Here is a 20,785-nt window from a genome sequence, read left to right on the forward strand (position 1 = left end):
CCAGGTCTCCGACGTTTTTCACTTTCTCCATTACTCAAAAGATCACCAACAGTTTCTGCCACCGAACACCAGTACATTCTAACTGCTCGCTGGGCAGGGGGGGGGGGGGGGGGGGGAGGCAACAGGTCAGTGGGCACCTGGATTCATCTGAAGTGTATTCCTTCCAGCTCCATACTTCTCTTCAGCTCAGAGCATCCCTTAAGAAAAATTTTCCTCCACGGGGAAAACTGAAACAAATTAACACATAAATAGTTCTGCTCATCCTTTCATTGGAAAAGATACGCGGGTACGTAATAAGCAATTGTTAAGTAAGTGAACTTGAAGAGAGGATGGAGGGTGGTAACTGACCTAGGAGAGCAGAGGGCTTGACCCCGGATTCCTGGGGGGGGGGGGGGGGTGGGGGGGGGGAAAGAGGGGCAGGGCTAGAAGCAAGGGTGCTCATGGGGACCCTACTTTTCCTTCCCCACTCAGCACAGCCGAGCAGCTCTAAAAAATTTAAAAACATCTCTCAGTATGCTGAAGGCTAAAACAAAGGAAACTTCTCAAAAAAACAAAAACAAAAACAAAAACTAGAAAAATAAAACAGAGGCCTAAGAAAATAACTGCTAAGAGGTTCAGAAACAGACTAATCAGAAAGGAGGAAACAAAGATACAAGGCAAGAACATTTCCCCAGAATGAGAAATAAAGTCCTCTGGTCTGAAAGGGCCACTGAGCCACGTCAAAGTCCAAGCCTCTTCAGTGCCCACCTGCTTCCATGCTTGTTCCTCTCTGGCCCGTCCTCCCAGAGCAGCTGGGGTGGTCTTAAACAGGGTAAAGTGGAGCCTGTTACTTCTCTGCTTGTAACTTTCCTAGGGCTTCTCACTGCAAACAGGATGGAACCCTACCTCCCTTCCCCAGCCCTGAATGCGAAATACGGCTTCTGTGGAATTCTAGGACTTCACTGCCCCCCCGCCCCCACCGCTTCCTCTGTCTACCTTTCCCCAGCCACACTCCACTCCCTGCTCCTCAAACCTGCTGAGCGCAGGACCTCTACGCTTGTTTAGGCCTCCACCTGGAAATCTCCTCCCCTCGTGGGTTCCTCCTTGCCCTCCAGGCCTCAGCTCCAACACTGCCTCTTCACAGAGATTCTTCCCTGGGCCAGACATCCTCCAAAGTCATTTTTCTGTTGTGTATTCTTCATTATATTTGTCATTATCTGAAATTATTGGGTTATTTTCCTATTTCTTATCTTCCCACCCCCCCCCCCCCCCCCCCCCCACACACTGGATTATAAGCTCCATAAAGGTGAAAATCTTGTCCATCTTATTCACTACAGAATCTCCAGGGTTTAGGACAGTGCCTGGGACTAAGGAAGTGTTCGGTATTTGACAAATAATTGAGTTCCCAGTACAAGTGATAAGAAGCCTCGCCAAGGTAAGGATAAAGAGAAGATCCTAAGAGTTTCAGAGAGCCAAGGGAATCAGAATGCATGAGACTTCCCCTCATCAACATTAAATGCTAGAAGACTGTGGTGCAACACTACAAAAATCTGAAGGTAAAGAATTTTCAACCTAGGTTTTTATACCTAGCCAAACTATCTATCAGATGGGAAGGTAGACATTTTCAGGGGCACCTGGATGGCTCAGTCAGTTAAGCGTCTGACTCTTGATTTCAGCTCAGGTCATGACCTCACAGCTTGTGGGTTTGAGACTCATGTAGGGCTCCATGCTGGCACTGTGGTGCCTGCTTGGGATTCTCTCTCTCTGCCCCCTCCCATGATTGCTCTCTCTCTCAAAATAAATAAGCTTAAAAAAAAAAAAGATGACATTTTCAGAAATGCAAGGATTAATTAAAAAGTTAATAACCTCCCATGTATGTTTTTAAGAAAGCTTCTGGAGGATATATTAGTGGGAAGCAAGAGAAAAAAATCAACAAAAGCAGCTACAGAAATAAGAACAGGAGACAAAATACAGCAAAGTGGTAAAGAGGACCCAGTGGTATGGTGAGGGGAGCTCTGGGAGCCCAGGACTCACCGACATTCAACAGGGAGTCTCCAATTTAAAAAAGGAAAATTGATAGATTTTCTGATATGACTGAGCATAGAAAAGAAAAAAGCTAGTGATAGGTATTATAATGGATCTGATCGAATAACTATAAAGAATCAGAACTATGTAGAAAAGTCTTAAAATAATAAAACAAAATCAGTGAGGTCCCTTTTAATTCCAGGAGAAACAAAGTTTTACAAGAAAAGGAAATACCACAGTATATTGAAATAAACAATACCTACCTGGTCAAAATAATGTAAACACTGAATACCAATTTATGTAAAAATATGTAGTTGTATTGAGAGGATGGAAGAGAGAAAAGAACGAGGATTTCATCTATCATAACAGGAACTCAGTACTTGAGTGTTAAAATTGACAGGGAGTTCATCAATGTCCCAAGATTCAAGATCAACACATACATTTAATTGCATTTGTTTATACTAACCATGAACATGTGGAAACCAAAATTAAAAACACAACACCATTTACAATTGCTTCAAGAAGTAAAAATAGTTATACACTTAACAAAATAAGCAGAGGATCTGCATTCTGGAGCTTACAAAATACTGACGAAAAAAATCAAAGAAGACCTAAGTAAATGGAGAGACATACTATGTTCATTGATCAGAAGACTGGATATGCCAAAGATGGCAATTCTCCCAAGTTGATCTGTAGTTTTACTGTGATTTCTATCAAAATTCCACCAAGTTATTTTTGAGGATAGAAATGAGTTTATTCTAGAATTTACATAGAAAGGCAAAAGTTCTATAACTAAAACAGTCTTCAAAAAGAAGGACATGGAGTGCCTGGGTGGCTCAGCTGGTTAAGCGTCTGACTCTTGGTTTCTGCTCAGGTCACGATCTCAGTGTGTGGGCTCAAGCCCCGCACTGGGCTATATGCTGACAGCACAGAGCCTCCTTGGGATTCTCTCTCTCTCTCTCTCTCTCTCTCTCTCTCTCTCTGCCCCTCCCCCACTCGCTCTCTTTCTCAAAATTATAAAACTTTTTAAAGGCCAAGGTGGGAAGAATCACTCTAATATGAAGACATATATACAGCTGCAAAAAATCAACAGCATGCTTCTGCAAAAGGATGGACGTACAGATCAACTGAAGAGAAGATCCAGAAACGAATGTACCTATAAATACGTCCAACTAATCTTTGACAAAAGTGCAAAAGCGATTCAATGGAAAAAAGATAGCCAGTTTACAAACTTGTCCTGGAACAACTGGACGTCTCTAGGGAAAAAAAAAGAAAAGAAAAAAAAAAATTGAACCTTGACTTAAAAGTCAGGCCTTATAATCGCTTAGCTGTTTGGCTAAGATCAAGTGTAAAAGTCAGGCCTTACACAAAAATTAACAAAATGGATGACAGATGAACATACAAAACACGAAACCATAAAACTCTTAGGAAAAATAGACCATCTTTTCAATCTAGGGCCTAGTTCTTAGGCTTAACACCAACAGCACAATCCATACAAGGCAAAAATCAATACATCAGATAGGTGTTAAGGACGGAGTATTTGTGTCCCCCCGTATCCATGTGGAACCCTACCTGGTATACAAATCTGGCAGGACTTTCTAATTAACCCAGTGAAATGCATCGCACAACACCCAACTTGATGGTGCTAGGAGGTGGGGCTTGTGGGAAGAAATTAGGGCTAAATGAAGTCAAGGGTGGGCCCTCATGAACTGGATTAGTGGAAGAGTCAGGAGAGAGCTTATTAACCACCCCACCCCCACCCTGCTCTCCACTATGTGAGTCTACAAGAAGCCAGCAGTCTACAACCCAGAAGAGGGTCCTCAACAGAACCTGACTGCGCTAGCACTCTGATCTTGGGACTTCCAGCCTCCAGAACTATGAGAAGTAAATTTCTATTGTTCATAGGCCACTCAAGTCTACTGGGTTTTTGTTACAGCAGCCTGAGACAGGACAATCGGGCTCTCTTCACAATTCAACCCTCTGGGCAAGGGACAGGACGCATCTTCTCTAGGGAAACTGACCAGTCCGAGAGGAAAGACTAAGATAATGACACAGAAGCGTGTGGGGTTACCTCTTGGGCGTCACTTCAGACCCACTCATTCCAGCCCAAGCTGCAGTGACAGACTCTGCACAGGCTTCCACAAGCTCCGAGTGTAACCTGACAGACCCCCTTATTTCCATCTCTGGGATTTGCATGGAATGTCTGCCAGGAACAGTGGGCATTCCACATATGCAACTCAGAACTGTGGGAAAGTGAGGACCCACGGAAAGGCTGTGAGATGCATTTCACTGGTTATTCAGAAGGTCCTGCAAGATTTAGGTGCCAGTCGCCCTTAGTTCGCAGCCAACTTGATGATGCATCCCTGTAACTGTGCTCCCTCCTTTCCCACTCCTCTCCCCAGGACATTTACAAATAAACCACCTGCATGCAAGCAAGCCTTTATCTCCGGCTCAGCTTTCTGAAGATCCCAGGTTAAAAGATGGGATTCTTTTAAAAACGGCCCATGCTACAGGGAAGCCAAAAAATGACAGCTCCAAACCTCTCCCCATCACACAGACTCAGAACTCCCAATCACCTTTTAGTGGCTTATGTATGAACAGCCAACCAAGAAACACCAGACATTTAGGAAAAACATCTCAAATGAAAGACAAAGACCAAAACAAACAAACAGGAGTGGGAATGTAACTTGGAGAAAGAGAGACTATGTAGGGACAAGAAAGCTTCCAAATATTTTAATTAAAATCCTCAGACACAGAAGATCCCACATCCACGAACTAAGACCAAGATGACACTTCAAATAAAAGACATGAGGAGAACAAAGAGCTCCTGGAAATTAAAAACATGATAGCAGAAAAATTTAAAAACCAGAAGCACAGAAGAAAATATTGAAGAAATCTCCCAGGAAGTAGAGGGGAAAAAAGACAAAACAGACAAAGTAGGGGGGGGGGGGGAGGAGAAGGGAAAAGGACTGAGATCAGCCCGTGAGTCCCAACATCTGAATAACAGAAGTTCCAGAAACAGAGGGCAGACAAGTGTGCTCAACAGCAATCTTGGAACCTAGAAGTCATCAGAATGATGCCTTCAACATATCGAAAGAAAATTATTTCCAAGCTGTAATTCTGTATGAGTCAAACTATGCGAGAGGAAGGGTAGAACAAAGACATTTATTTCAAAACAATTACCTCCCACACATCTTCTTTCTCAAGCAACTAATGGAGGATGTACTCCACCAGCATGCAAGAGGATTACACTGGACCAGGAAAGGGGTGACCCCACACAGGAGATGCAGAGAGGAAGCCCCAGGGTGGGGGAGAAGGGGACCAGGAAGACCGTCGTGTGTACAGATGGGGCTGTGCAGACCTGTGCCCGAGGACCATGCCGGGCTCGAGCCAGAGCTACAGGTCTCCAGCGTGAACAAGCAAAGTCGGTCACTTCTGTTGATGGATCATTCAGAGATCTTCAAAAGTAACGATGTAAAACTGAGACTGAACGAGACGAGAGATCCCCTCACATCACGAGCAGTTACGTTAAAATCTGGCATTGCGGGCGCCTGGGTGGCTTATGTTTGTCTGACTCCGGATTTCTCAGGTCATGATCTCATGGTTTGTGAGTTTTGAACTCCACATCACGGCCGACGCTACAAGCACGATTCTTGGGACTTTCTTTCCCCCTCTCTCTGCCCCTCCCTGCCTCAAGCTGGCGCTCTCAAAACAAATAAAAAAAATTTTTTTTTGAATCTGGCATTTGGCCCCATACTTTGACTAGAGCCTTTATCCAATGAACTGCAACGCAGAAAATGTAAGAACTTTCCATCTCCCCAACCTCACCTCTCTCGACGCCCCCTCCCCGCCAAACACACACAGATATGCAGACTGTGGCTTTGGAAAGCTATCCAAACCCATAACAGCTATTATTTCTGGGGAAGGGAAACTGGCACTAGGGGGAAAGAAAGGGTCTTAATTTTTCTGTTATAGATTGTTAATTTTTTTTTAATTTGAGAGAGCAGATGTGCATGTGCACGCGCACGAGTCGGGGAGCAGCAGAGGGAGAGAGAATCTCAAGCAGGCTCCACTGTGGAGACCACAGCAGGGCTGGATCTCACGACTGTGACATCATGACCTGAGCCGAAATCAAGAGTCAGACACTTAACAGAGCCACCCAGACAACCCTCTTTCACAGCTTCTAATGCAACAAATAAAGCAGAATTCTTTAAAAAAATTTTTTAATGTTCATTTTTGAGAGACAGAGGGTGAACAGGGGAGGGGCAGAGAGAGAGGGAGACACAGAATCTGAAAGAGGCTCCAGGCTCTGAGCTGTCAGCACAGAGCCCGATGTGGGGCTCGAACTCACAGACGATCACCACCTGAGCGGAAGTCGGATGCTTAACCAACCGAGCGCCCCAGGGGCCCCAAACGGGATTATTTTCTATCTAGATCCCCTGGAGGCCCGTGATCGTCAATTTAAGACTTCACCTTTTTACTTTAGCCCTATTGGTTTCTGTATCATGTGCCACGTACATGCATTACCTGTTCAAAAAGTGAGTATTTGCTAACAATTAGCTTAAAATGATGTTCGGGCGGGTGAGGTCTAACATACACTGCAGACATTCACTTAAAGCCCACAGAGTTCACCCATCAATAGCGAGAGGGCTCCCTGAAAAGCCACGGGAGAGCTGGCCCTGCCTTCAGTCTTCTATGGAAGAGGCCAGCAGACTCTGACCTCTTGGAGAGTTGGTGACCTCATCTTCAAAGCCAGTTCCATCTTTATTAAAGGCCAATGAGTTCCATGTACATTTTCAACAGTATGCTAACTTCCTATAATTGAACGCTGGATAAAATGGCCTCTCTTGCCCTCTTCCATCAGTTTCTGGGAGAGAACAAAATCACCAGAGAGGGCCTGCCAGCATTTCTGGTCCTTTGCTAAGACAAGTGAAGCTTTTCACCTCTTTGTCAATGAGGGCACTTTCACTGATGGTGCCTCAGCCACAGAGCCAAAGGCTGAAAAAGCAAATCAGGACAAAAGGCCTTAAGCGAGCGTGGGCTACCAGACACATTTCACACGGAAACGCAAGTCTAAGGAGCGGCCGGGCTTCACTAGACTCAGTCTGCCAGGTGGCCTTCGGTAGGGACGACAGCACCATCGGAGCTGAAGGTTGACAGCAGTTCTGAGGGTGTCGGAGAGAGCCAATGAGAAGGGCCAGATGCGGGGAAATGAGAAGTATTCCAACGCACTCACTGCTTTAAAGTTCTAAGGTGAAACCACAATTCCCGACATCTTCTGAATAGGGAACCGGAGCCACTATCTGGGGTTTGGTGTTTTTAATACATGCTTTGGAAGCAGATCAAAACAGGACAGCGGCCGCACGGGCGGCGGCGCGGGGGCGGGGAAGCGTTTCCTCCGTACTTGGCCGAGTCAAGGTGACAGACTCATCGGCCTGCTGGTTTCTCCCCACATCTTCGGGATTCGGAGATGGAATGTCAACTGAACACGCCCCGTACCAGTCCAATTTCTTTTGACAGCCTGCTTCACAAATTATACAGATTCCTGAAATTAAGTATCTTTGAACATGGAAAATAGACCCACTGCCCCAATCTGGAAGGAGGAAGAATCAATGGAGAGACTGAAATCGTGGTAAACTAATTTGCAAAGGGCGGGGGTGTTAGTGTTAGAAATGGTCTTCCGAACTTGAAAATAATAACAACGGGGACTGTCAATTAGGCACTGGGCGCCGGCAGCCTATGCGCTGGCTCGGCTACATTTTTTCTTCTTCTTTTTTTTAATGCCTGGCAGAATGTTTTACAAACTAAACCCAGCAAGACTACAATTCTACCAGAAGGTGCCTCAGATGGTTTTGCTAATAATTTTGATCAGCTGAAATGGAGAAAAACATCACTTCAATTATTCGCTTTCAAAAACCGTCAATTTTAAGTTGGAATATTCTAGATGCCCCTTTCTTCCCCCCTCTCTGCCGCGACCAACCAAATAAATCCCAACCCCAGAAGAACCCTCAGAAAAGGGAACCGGGTGTAAGCGGTGACATTTCTGAATACGTTAATGTAACAAAAATCTTGTCAGCGTTAATTTCTCGTCAGCTGGAAGTTCGGTCCAGCTTGCGTGTAACTTCGCTCAAGGAGAGTGAGTTCCTTTGGAGAACTCGGGGGAGGCTGGCGTTGCCGGGGCCACAAAGACGGGAGTGCGAACCGCCATACATTGGCTTCTGTTTTAATAGCCTTTTAACCAACTTTGTTAATGGACTGAATGCAATTTAGATATGGAACTTGGCTAAAACGTAGCTTCAATTGGCTATTAAAATTTAAGAGCCAACTAAGATAGCTAATTACAAAAAAAGCTCCAGTGATAATGCTAAGCAGAATTAGTAATAGCAAATGACAGTCTGTCTAGTCTTATTCCCATAGGGAAAGAAACTCTTAACTGAGAAGTCAACCAGACAATGTGCAGCAAACCTAATTGCATTACTGGTATTATGGCACACAAATCTGGCAGCTCACTGGGACAGAACACAGAGCAAAGTCTGTCAAACTCGAGTCAGAAAGCAACTGACCCTCTTTTACGGCCCCGTTGCAGCAGATCCCGGGAAATTTTATTTTTATTCGCAGTGGATGGGCAAGTGCTATTGCGCCGGGGAACGCTCCTGTCTACACCGAGCAGGCACGGAGGCCAGGGGACGGAGAAGGAAAGAGGCCCTCCCAAAAAGCACGGCTCGAAAGGAAAAGATCCTTCACCTACATACACAGAAGGAGACGCAGACGTAGGTCTGAAAAAGACAACAATAAGTATCTGACCGCTAAAAAGTTGAGCTGAGGGGAAAAAAATGTTCTACTTCTTTGCTTCATTACAGATACCCTCATTATGACATCAGTTGAAGTGCAGACTGGCTTTCCTGTGAAGATTTATCATGTGTGGTGGCCACTTTGAATCGGAGGTACTGGAGTCTTTAACATTCCCTAGTCAAGTGTCTCCCTGCTGTGCCTGTAAATGTCAGTCCAGTCTTTTCACGGCTGTGCGCACAGATTAGAAACAGCGGGAGAGCTTGGGAGTATGACTACAATACCAGTAAGGACACTTGTCTTCGTGGCACTGCTCAAGTGATTCTTGGAATGTAGGACCCTGCTGTTTTCTAATATTTACACACAACTGGAGTCATCAAGAGCAGTAAATGCAGTCTAAAGGCAGCCTGCTTCTTTTGTTAGGGACTTTACATTCAAATAGGGATATCAACAATAACACCAAAATAAAAAAAATAAAAAAAAAATAAACCACCGTTTTTAAAAGTTTCATATTTCCCCCCAATTCTGCTGCTAAAAGACCAACCAGGTATTATCACGACTGTTCACTTAGCTCGACCCTCGCTTCCAGACGTTTTCTACGTTCATCATACAGTTCATTGGGAACAGCAGGTGTTTTGGATTCTTGACCTGGAATTGTGTTTTGGCAGGCTGTGGTTTCTCTGACCTCTACGGGAACAGGCAGGGCCTTGGAAACCATTTTCCTGTAATTTCAGCCACCTTTGCTTTCCGAACACTTTGCACGGCCTATCAAAGACCGATTGGGGGCTACGGCACCTGGAATATACAGACGACTTCTTTCCGAAACCTGGTTAGGAATCTGAAAAAACGGAAAACGCAAATCACCGCGACTACACGTGCATCTTAAGAACTGTCTAAATGATCCTTCCTTAAATTACAAAGGGTAGGGCAAATTACAGATCTTTGCCGTAAGCTTTGAAATCTCCGCCAAGGATTTCCGGGCTAGAAACCTGAAGGGCTGGGGTGGGTGGGTGGCTACGGCACAGGGACCAGACCACATACCTTTGCAACTACAGGGCTACATCAGGATATGCACAATACTTCTCCAGTCCAATGGACTCAAGCATTAGCACCAGAATGTTCTGGAAGAGTTCATGAAATAAATGAAGACAAAAGAACATAGCTTTTTTCCCCCCACTTCGGGGATGAGGGTGAGGTCTTAAGGATCTTGAAGCACATTTCTCTACCTAGAAAAGTTCAAGAACTGTTGCTCCCTTCTCTCCTCACCAGGGAACCCCAATGGAAACTTTCCCTGTGATGTACCGCCCTGGAACTTTCCAGTGTTCAGATGGCAGATGCATCAGCTGCTTTACTCTGACATTTAAGTACTAACACATACTGGACCCTTAGGAAGAAAGTTCGGGAAAGCATGTAGGGGCATCACTCCCATCTGAGAAGTATACCAAGAAGGATCAGCATGAATTTCTATACTAAGATTTTTGTGTCAAGGTCAGAAAGAACACTGGATGCGGCAGTTTTTTTCAGTTTTTAAACAAACAGTGGCCTCGCTGTTACCAGGTTTTTGTTTGCATAACTGTGATCACTTTCCACTCGCTTCGGAAAGATATCAGAAGCAGAAAAGACAACCTAGAGAAAAGCAAGAACAGGTTCAGACTACCGACCCCTCTCTTCCCCCTCCAAACTCTGGACTCGCCTTTAGGACTCCTTCCCGCCTCCGCAGACCAGGCACAAAAGTTATCCTATAGATTATCTCCATTCATCCTTTTGATACTTCAGACTTCTAATGAGTGCTGCGCTTTAAGTGAAAAAGAGATTAAGAAGTTTTCAAAGATCATTTATGATGGCTTGCAAAGAAGACCATAATTTGCTCAGTGCAGAAATTCTACAGGTTAACTTGAGCCAAAACTACAAAAACTCAGGAATACGACTCACAAATCGCAAAACCCTACTGCCGTAACACAAGAACACTCACCACTCTATGAGTAACACCTGCTTAATAGTACAGTGGAAATGGTATGCATTTTATTTGCAAAATAACACCCAAGGAACAGAGTTGCCTAAACCACCTGGTCAGCGGTATCCTGCACAGAATCACCGATATGGTGTGTGAGGCGATATTCACCCAAAGACCCTTTTCCAGGACCGACTCTTCAGCGTGCCTGGGCTTCCTTATACCACTGGAGCCTAACAAATGAGGAACACAACACCTGTGGGACTTCAAAAGAAACCAAAACCCACAAAACCTTAGCTATGCAACCGTTATAATTATGAAAAATTATGTAGGCATGATAACAGCACTTAAAAAATAATGTCGCCAAAGAACAAGAATTTGATATTTGTAGTGTGGTGAATTTTTTCCTTCACTCTGATTTCGGTTGATGTGGTTTGGGCAACAAATAACAAGAGGTAAAACTGCATTAATTAAATCAGTGTGGTGCCGGCATTAAGGACAGACGGACAGATCAATGAAATCCAACAGTCCAGAAACAGACCCTGGTGTAACAACGTAATATATGATAAAACAGGCATCACGAACCAGGGCATGAGAGGCTGGGGAAGAGAGTTTACCTGACGAAGGTGCTGGAGCTACTGGTTAGCTATTTGGAAAGAAATTACACTGTGATCCTCAGCTCCTGGCATACGAACACCAAAGTTAATTCCATTAGGTTGAAAAATATAGAAGCATTAAAACAAAAAGCCTAGAAAAATCCATGATAAATATTTCTGATTCAGGATGGGAAGTATTTTAAAACAGAAATTACAATGAAAAGGATCAAAAGAGTAAAGCCATAAATGTTAAATTTCATAAAAATAAAAAATGCCACCCAACAAAACAAACGGGAAAAAGTCAGCAACAAATATAACGAAGGGTTTAAGACTGTCGCTATACAGGGGCGCCTGGGTGGCGCAGTCGGTTAAGCGTCCGACTTCAGCCAGGTCACGATCTCGCGGTCCGTGAGTTCGAGCCCCGCGTCAGGATCTGGGTTGATGGCTCGGAGCCTGGAGCCTGTTTCCGATTCTGTGTCTCCCTCTCTCTCTGCCCCTCCCCCGTTCATGCTCTGTCTCTCTCTGTCCCAAAAATAAATACAAACCGTTGAAAAAAATTTAAAAAAAAAAAAAAAAAAAAAGACTGTCGCTATACAAACAGTACAAACAAATACACCAGGGAGAAAACGGAGTGATCAGTTTACAAAAGCAAAATTTCTCAGGCTCACCAGCAATTAAAAAAATTCACCTCATCAAAAGATAAAAATTAGTAATACTGAAGGATGACAAATCTAAGTCGTGCGCCCTGATTTAGTGGGCAAAGCACGGGCTGGTGGATTTTTGCAGCAAAGCAACTTGGTAACATGCGTCGGTGACGTCACTTTCCATGTTCATGGTCTTTGACTCAGTGGTGCCCTTCCGAAAGTCGAAGGAAATATTCGGGATGTGGACAAAGGTTTCTGCCCAATTTGATCAAGAATATTACTTAAATATCTCAATACTAAAAACAACTTAAATGTCCAATATTAGGGAAATGATCAGGAAAGTGTCATAAATCCACACAAAAAAAATATAGAAACATAAAAATTATATTCATGAAGTATCTGAAATGGCATGGCAAGTATTTAATTCGAGCTTTAAAAAGCAATACGTGGAGTTTTATATAAAGCACAATACTTATTGAAGATAAAAATGCATAGAAAAGACTGGAAGAAAATGTGTCCAGACATTCAGAGTGGTTGCCTGTGGGTGGGAGTCGTACGGCTGGTTTGTCGTTTAATATTTGTCCGTGTGTTCTAAATTTTCTACAGTGACCAGGTATCATTAATAAATTCTCATAATCACAAGAATAGCGCCAACAAAACAGAATTTTAAGGGATAATCAAGCACATACCGCTCAACTACATATAAACACACACACATAAAAAACATAATTTATTTATATTTCTACCACTGATTTATTGCTTCGCAACACAGGCCTTTATATGCACATTTAATTTAGTAATTCAAAAAAATAGTTGGGATTTTATAGCTCTGGCCTATTAGCATTTTATTTGTCTTAAGAGATCACTACTGGGGCGCCCGGGTGGCTCGGTCGGTTAAGCGTCCGACGTCAGCTCGGGTCATGATCTCACAGTCCGTGAGTTCGAGCCCCGCTTCGGGCTCTGTGCTGACAGCTCAGAGCCTGGAGCCTGCTTCCAATTCTGTGTCTCCCTCTCTCTCTGACCTTCCCCCGTTCATGCTCTCTGCCTCAAAAATAAATAAACATTAAAAAAAAATTAAAAAAAAAAAAAAAGAGATCACTACTGAAGAAGACCTAGAAGCTATTTTACTTCAGGGCTTAGTTGGTTATCGAAGATTTATCGGTTGCTTTCTAGAACACGTAGCACACACACTACCCCCACTGTGTGATGGACAAGAGCTTGGCACAGGTGTCAAACCCTCGGCTCACTAACAACCTAGGAAAATGGCAGAGAAGGCAGGGCCACGCGGTGCCGGGAACACCTCTCGCAACACGGTCGCGGGGTTGTGAAGGAACCAAGGCTGGTGAAGTCCACCAAAACACGTGTTGGAAAGGAAAGAAAAATGAGACAAGATAAAAAGGGTAAAGATAGAATTGAGAGAGGCAAGAAGAAAAAAAAAAGTAAAACTTGGAACAACAAGGTTACTCAATCTGTCTTTTTTTTTTCTTCCGAATAAAGGGAGCATAAGAAAAACCAAAGTAAGGCAGGAAAGAAGAAAGCAGAATAAGGAGACGCGGCCGATGGGTCCAACTGGCTACTATGGCTACTAGTTTTTAATTCCTGAAGCCCTGCCAACAGAGTAACATTCGAGAAAATGCCAGCACTTGCTAAAAACAATATGTGAAGAAATATTTGTTTTCTTAATATTTAACCAACAGGTTTTGCTATGTTTTTGTGTTCTGGAAAAGAAAAAAAAAGGCTAAGGCATATACACAAAAACACACCACACACATTTGATCCTATTTTAAGCGTCAATGTGTTTGAAACAGAACTTGAGAGTTGATTTAGGTGTTACAAATAAACTTGGGACCGTAACACTGATGAGCACTAAAATCTGACATCCCACAGCAAACAGGAGGAGGCTCTGCCCAAAATCGAGTTCTCGATTCTGCAAAGACACACAGCTTGGGAACTTCAGGAGGTATTTAAAAGATTAGCTTACAAGGGAAAGTCTGCAGATCTGTTCTGCGTTTCTCAGCATCTGACCACTACAGTCATAAACGCTTCTTGCCACAACTGAACACCCACATCAGGAAGCCAAAGTTTTCAAATCTCAGTGCTGGTTCAGAGCTGCTCAGGGCTGTCTGACAATTTGGATCTGCCTGCGTTCCACCTGTACTATTATTTATTTAGTATTTGCTTCAAATCAACTCACTTTTTTAAAAACAAAAATGCCTACTTTAGGCCGGCTTGTCCTAAGCAATAGAGAAATCACCAGTTTAATGGCTATACTTACGTTCTGAATACATAGTAAAATAAATGTTTAATGCTTAAATATTTAAATAAAAGTTATGTCTATACAGCATCTAAAAATACTGGATGCACCGTTAAGTGGTGAGGTGTACCACTCTTTAGAAAATACAGTCTAATTCCAAGTTCTGCAACAAAGCGAACTTTGAAATTGTTCATAAATGTTAAAGTCCCAAGCTTTTATTGCCAAGGCAACTACAAAAGGTCCAAATCTTAAAATTTCTGATCACCCCAACTCTCAACGCTTGGTTTACTGCACAGACGTTATTTGCCACAAAAAAGACACTTGCAAGAAAGATGGTCTCCTGTGAATGAGTAAGCTTGCTTTGTCTGTTTGTCTGTTTGTTTCACAGGATTTCCTTAAAAGAAGCCAGGCGATACATCTGATCATGCCCCCAACCTGCCAATTTGTCACCTGTTTTCTTCTCGTGCACCTTGCGTGCTGACTTGGTTGTCACGGAATCTAACTTTCAAATGTTTGTGTTTTATCTCTCACAGGCCTACTTACTCCCCCACCTTTGCTTTCATAACCCTTTCCCTTCTTTGGCCCTCTTGTTTCATACGGCAGCTGCTCAATAAATGCCCGCGGAACTGAACAAAATCAATACGATCCAAATCTTACAGCCACGACAAATGGTGCATTTGTTATCACGCAAAAAGAGACTTTTATTTTAAGGCTGTTACTTCCTTCAAGGTAAGGACTTGGTCTAAGCACACTTAGACACTCTGGGCAACGTAAAATGATCTGAAAAGTACACAGCATGGTAGTTTTCCTCCTGTCTGCTCCAGAACCTCAAACACACACAGCCTGGGATAGCTCCAAGAGTATAACCTAAAGATTTTAAATTTTATCAATTGGCCTTTAATAAATTGTACAAAGTACTTAATAAAAAAGTTCATATTTTTCAAAGACATAGGTACTTCGTGGTTAGCCCTACCCTAAAAGACTCCCATGAAAATGAAACGTTGAAAATAGAAAAAGAGGAGAGAGTCAAACGAGAGGAAGAAAAGAAAAATCAGCTGACAGCATTTGGTTTACTTCTGGACTCTCTTCCTGGCTTTCGAACCTTGAAGACAAAAAACAAAGAAATTCAAATCATTAACTTGCCAAACCTAAAGATCAGAAATACATGCATTTTTATATACTTTTCCATATTTAAAAATCTAATTGACTACGACGATTTGTGGAGATGAAAGTCATACACAAAGGCGCTGGTTAACAGCCTCAAAATCTTAGGAAATCGTGTCCATTTTGTAATACTCGAAAAGATACGCCGACATCTTCCAGTACATTAGAACTCTCCCACTGGTAAAACATATCCAATCTACAAGGGCACTGAAATATTTCTCCCCCAAATTTTTATTGTGCAATTTAAAATACAGTAACTGCTAATGTAAGCTATAGCAACAAGACAGGCATTCATTTCTTGGCAACGATGAACTAACGCATATTGCGAAAAGCAAAGAGTAAAATGATAAAATGTGTTGCCCTGCAAAGCCTGCTACCTACATACTCTGCGGGCAGGAGAGGCCTGGGCCATTCCAAAACCCAAAGGCTTTTCCACCAGGAATGAAATCGATCCCAACTGAGCAGCCTTCTAAAGAAGCCTCAGGCCTGACACCGGTCTAAGTACCTCATGACGGTTCCTACCCATCTACTCCTGAGCTGGGATAAATCGGTGATTCTTCACCGGAGGCAGAATTCTTTGCGGGAATCCACCTCACTGAGGAGACTCGGTCCCCACCTAGCACCCCCACTCCAGCTCCAAGGAGGGCACAGCAGTGGGAAGGATGCGTCTAAACCTGATCCCGGCTGCCTAGTGCCCGGCAAACCAAGTGCCTTCCCAGTGGCTCGCGCCTCCCTCTGCCAGGAAACGAGCAGCGGCACCGGCTGAGGGGCGGCGGGTCGCCCATAATTAATCAATGAAAGCAGTCAGCAACAGATCAATAACTTCTTTTCTGAAACGTACAAAACGCCCTTTGAATCGAGGACAAGGCATTTACCACACGTCTTCTATTAAACAATTTCTAAAGTTTTTTGTTCAGTTACTTATGTGGAAGATCCGTTTAAAGACCAGTGTTTTTTTACTTTTCCAAGTGCCAGTTTTTAGTTAATCGCCATACACTTCAATTAGAGCAAACTTCAAGTTTACGTGAATATCTTTTTTTTTTCCTGCCACTGTTAATACTTAGACTATATGGCTGGCTTAAACTTGTAAGCTTTTTCTTCAACTTTTCTGGTATATAAAAACTATCCCACGGTGGATTTTTCATTTTTTATTCAAGAATTTTGAGATTAATTTTGCACAGAAACGAAGACTGTAGTGGCAGGGAGACGCTGGCACAATGGGACCTCACAAAGGCAAGGTCAATAATCAGTACCGTAGCACATCTACTTTTCAATAAATTCTGGAATCTATCATCATGTTACAGAGGACACTTAACAATAGTTACTACGATGTTCAAGGAGTATTATTCTCGTTAACATCCTAATTTGTCACCTGACTCTTAAATACCACTGCTGCTGATTCCCTTCAGTGTAGATTTAAGATTTTCCACTGCAACTACAAACACTACCACCACCTGGAATTTGTTATATAATCAGGATTCTGCAACATGGCGTCTTTGCTGCATGTATCAATTCAGTATTTTCCCTAACAATCAATTCTGATTGTGGCAGAAATGGTATTTTTCCTCTCCTCATCTCTTTTAAAAATATACCCATTTTCACAATATATTCCCACTGGTAAAAGGTCCAGCTGTAAGACTAATGCATAAAATTTAATATATGGAAAATGAAAAAATACAAGTTTGGGTACTCTTCTATGATTTTATTAATGCAGAAGTAAGAAACAAGTGGGGGGCTTCTTTGCCTTAAAATATCCCCCCCCCTTTTTTTTTTAACTATATCACAGATACTCGAGAGGTAAACATAAATCCTGCTTGCCTCGGCTTCGTCAAGAATGGACTAAAACTCGAGGCACTTCACAAATACTACTAACAAGAGAAGAGACTGTGGAGTACTGTCCTTTCATGAACGGGAGGGACAAAGCACACCAGCCATAAATATCATGGCTACATTAACTAATTTTTAGTACAATTCTGAAATACTGGCATGGTTTTGAAATGCCAGAATATGCATGGCTTTTTAAGGCTTATCATTTTGTGGGGGGAAAAATTACTTGCAGCAAATAACCAAATTTTCTCAATTGGTAAAAATTATGCCTTGCATAAAAATAAAAGGATTAGAGGCCTCTGTTCTTCTTGAAAACCACCCCATCACCCCCTCTCTTTCTTTGAGAAAACCCACACAATACACATTTTGAAAGCTTTCAGAATGTGTTCTTACACAATAGACCCCCAACTAGTCAAAATGAATTTAGGTGTATCAAGAAAATTATACACGTTTTTAAAACGGTCTAAATAGATATTAAAGGAAAGTTGCTCCCACTCTGCCAGGCACAGCATCCTGAAAGATCGCACAGTGAGAGAAATCTCTTACCATATTGTAAACCATAAATTGTGTTTGAAAATAAAATTGTTAATGAAGAAACTGACATTTCTAAAGCTGCTGTTTGAGGTAACCATTCTTGAAACACATTTATGACACAAAATCTTAAAAGCTCTAAAACACAGAAGTCACCGAATTGTATTATATATTTCTTTAAAACAAAATCCAAACATAATAATGTGCCTCCTTCTTCAAGTTACTTTAAAATGATGAAATATAAATATATATTTCCATGAACGCTTGGCTTTTTTTTTTTTTTTTTTTTTTTGCCAGAAGCAGTAACATTTTACCATCTCAGGTAATAGTTCTCTCATTTGTGAATATTTAGACAGTAAAATACCTTAACTAGCCCTATACTTTCGGGGAAAAGACGAATTGCAATGAGAAGAGAAAGAACATTTAAGCATTAAGCAATGCAGAGTTTATAGGAATAAAGGAGAATCTGATGATCTCTTTTTTTTAAATCAAAACAAAAAAATCTGGATTGTTCTCCTTAAATTTGCAACGGGGTCCACACTCTTCTAAGGACTTTAAATCAAAAATTTTAGGTATAAAAAACATTGTTCCCGGGTACAGGCGAATTTAAAATCACTTCTGTATCTCATTAAGCCACGTTCAGGTCACGAACAACCCGCAGGCAGTCAAGAGGGGCCCGAGTCTTCTCCACGCACAACTGAGTCCGCTTTGGTCTAAACGGGCACCAACCTTACTGTGACAGCGTAGGCCCTTTGCTCAGCTCATACTGCCCGTTTTGCAATTTAAGGGATTTTTGTTTAAGAATATTGTTCTATCTTTATAAATGCTCCTCAATCTCCCCCCCACTCACTGTCATGGCTGCTGCTAGTCTCTGGCTGAGACAGGCTTCCACGCACGGCTCCTCGGGGCTCCTCACCTCCTAATAAAACATGGACAAGACGGGAGGTGGGGAGGGTGGAAATGAGGAAATGGAAGCGGCTGCAGAAAAGAGAGAGGAACTTCTTCGAAACCTTTAGCCTCCAGGGTGAGGTTCTGTCCTCCCTCTCTGGATGCCCCCAGTATTCTCTGGGGTAAATTCAGATAAACCTAAGGATGTGCGCTCAATAAATACTACATAATAAAGACTATGTTAACAGAATCGGAGCGAAAAGGGTTCTCTTTGAAAGTCGAGTGTTTGCCGTCCACACATACACAGGTGACACTCTCAAAGGAAAGGTAGGACACATCCCTGGCTGGACTCAATAGGCCACTTGTGCTTTAACACAACTTTTGCCAAAAAAAAAAAAAAAAAAAGCCTTTATTAGAAATCCAGAAACGTTGTTTCAGGACCAACAAAAGGCAGAGATAGAAGTCTGGAAAAAGAAAAAAATGGTACCACTCCAGCACTGAATTTCTTCACCGAGTCCACCAAATCCCCTCTTGTGAAACCTGGCCCAGGTGCCCCTTTTCCTGAGCCACCCACAGGTGCGCCGTTTTCGAAGCCGACCACACCGCAGCCCGCCCTCGCTGCGCCCTTTGCGGGCGCCACCTTCCTAACGCCAACGCTGGCACCGCCCCGCACTGCGGGAGCCTTCGGCACCAGCCTACAAGCCACCTCGGAAATGACTGTAGACTTTGCTTTTTGCTTCAAGAGCTTTGAAAGGTGACGACCCGAGGCTCTAACTCCTCGCGTCCCAACTCGTCCAGAGAAACGAGGAGTTGGCACACTTTGCTGGGAGCGCTCGGACGGCTCAGGCAAGTGGGGCTTGGCAGCTGCAGTAAGCCCAGGAACTCCTCGCCCGGTCCGGACAGTCTGCTCACCACATTCCGTAGATCAATGTGCGGAAATGGAAGACAGAGTTCTGGCTCCGGCACCCGAACGCTCCGTGTCGTGGGCTCCCTAGATGCAAAATGATAGCACCTCCCGCCCCAACTTCATGATCACGATGGACAGCAAATAATACGGTGTATGTACAGAGGACACTGTGACCACACTCTACAAACACGAGCTCTTCTTGCATAGTATTTTATTAGACAACCAAAATGTTACGACCGTAAGTGAACCTCTTATTGAGTGGAAGGAAATGCAATCTGTGCTTACATAAGGAGAAAGCTAACAGGCAAGACTGTTCAACTTACGGGTTTGTGTGGCCTCTTCTGTCTGTGTATCTGAGCATTCCATATCTTCAACACTGGATTCTGTGCTCTCGATTCCTTTCTTTCGCTTCTTACGTGTAAAGATTTTTTAAGAGAGAGAGAAAGAGAGATGTGGTCTGACGGTCAAAGAAGTAAACACACGAACCTACCATAAAACCACCATATATGCGAATCTATCCAGGTGTGGGCGTATCAAAACAAGCAGAAGACCGTTCACAATGTCAGGGTGGTGGCCGCCCCTAAGGGAAGGGGCTCGGGATGGCAGCCAGTGGGGTGAAGAGAATCTTCAAGGATACACTTAGCCTAAATGTGAGCTGATTGGTTACCGCCACCTCTAACTTTTTATGCTTCTTCAGAATCATCTACCACTGAAAGCCTCACCATCGGGATTGATAATACGGAAACTCTCTCCTAAAGCAAAGCGTTTAACAAAACGGGTATCACTACTCGGGCCAACGATACTTATTCTCCACGTTTCACAGTGTGTGTTGTGTCTGCGGTGGGGGAGCAGGGGGTAATCTCTCTACCTGATCAGTGGGAAAATCCACACCTTGTCCATATAGTATGGATCACTGGTTATATCCTACAAGTCGGTGGTAAAAGTCTACTTTAATGACAAACTTCCAGTAAATGTATTGTTTTGGCACACTTTTTATTAAAAGGTTAAGAGGGCATAAACCTACCTGTAAAGGAGGAGTCTGAAGAGGAAGTACACGGCTCTCCTAAAACCGCAAAAGCAGGTTGGCTTTTCTACCCTCCCCTCAGGCCTTTCCAACTTTCTATTTATTTTTCTAGTTGAGGGCTACTTAAAAGTTAAGGCTCGTATTCTGCCACCGGCCCATCTTCCCAAGTGTTCATTCAATTTCTTTTTATTATTTTCGATCACTTT

General features: G+C 43.1%; 1 protein-coding gene across 4 annotated transcripts in view; it reads right to left on the reverse strand.

Moving 5' to 3' along the window:
* Positions 1 to 14,910: 14,910 nt before the first annotated feature.
* The window catches only part of VRK1 (VRK serine/threonine kinase 1), a 76,886-nt gene continuing 71,011 nt past the window's right edge, over positions 14,911 to 20,785 (reverse strand). The window contains exons 12-14 of one of the 4 annotated variants that reach the window (XM_049612190.1): positions 19,879 to 19,963; positions 18,611 to 18,679; positions 14,911 to 15,340 (exon numbers count right to left, since the gene is read on the reverse strand). In XM_049612190.1, the coding sequence (XP_049468147.1) occupies positions 15,309 to 15,340; positions 18,611 to 18,679; positions 19,879 to 19,963 (186 nt within the window). In that variant the 3' untranslated portion in view covers positions 14,911 to 15,308. Of the gene's footprint in view, positions 15,341 to 18,610; positions 18,680 to 19,876; positions 19,967 to 20,785 lie in introns of those variants that run through there. The other 3 variants (XM_049612189.1, XM_049612191.1, XR_007453597.1) reach the window with 3 other exon arrangements.

This window comes from Panthera uncia, assembly GCF_023721935.1.
Source record: "Panthera uncia isolate 11264 chromosome B3 unlocalized genomic scaffold, Puncia_PCG_1.0 HiC_scaffold_1, whole genome shotgun sequence".
Lineage (NCBI taxonomy): Eukaryota > Metazoa > Chordata > Mammalia > Carnivora > Felidae > Panthera > Panthera uncia.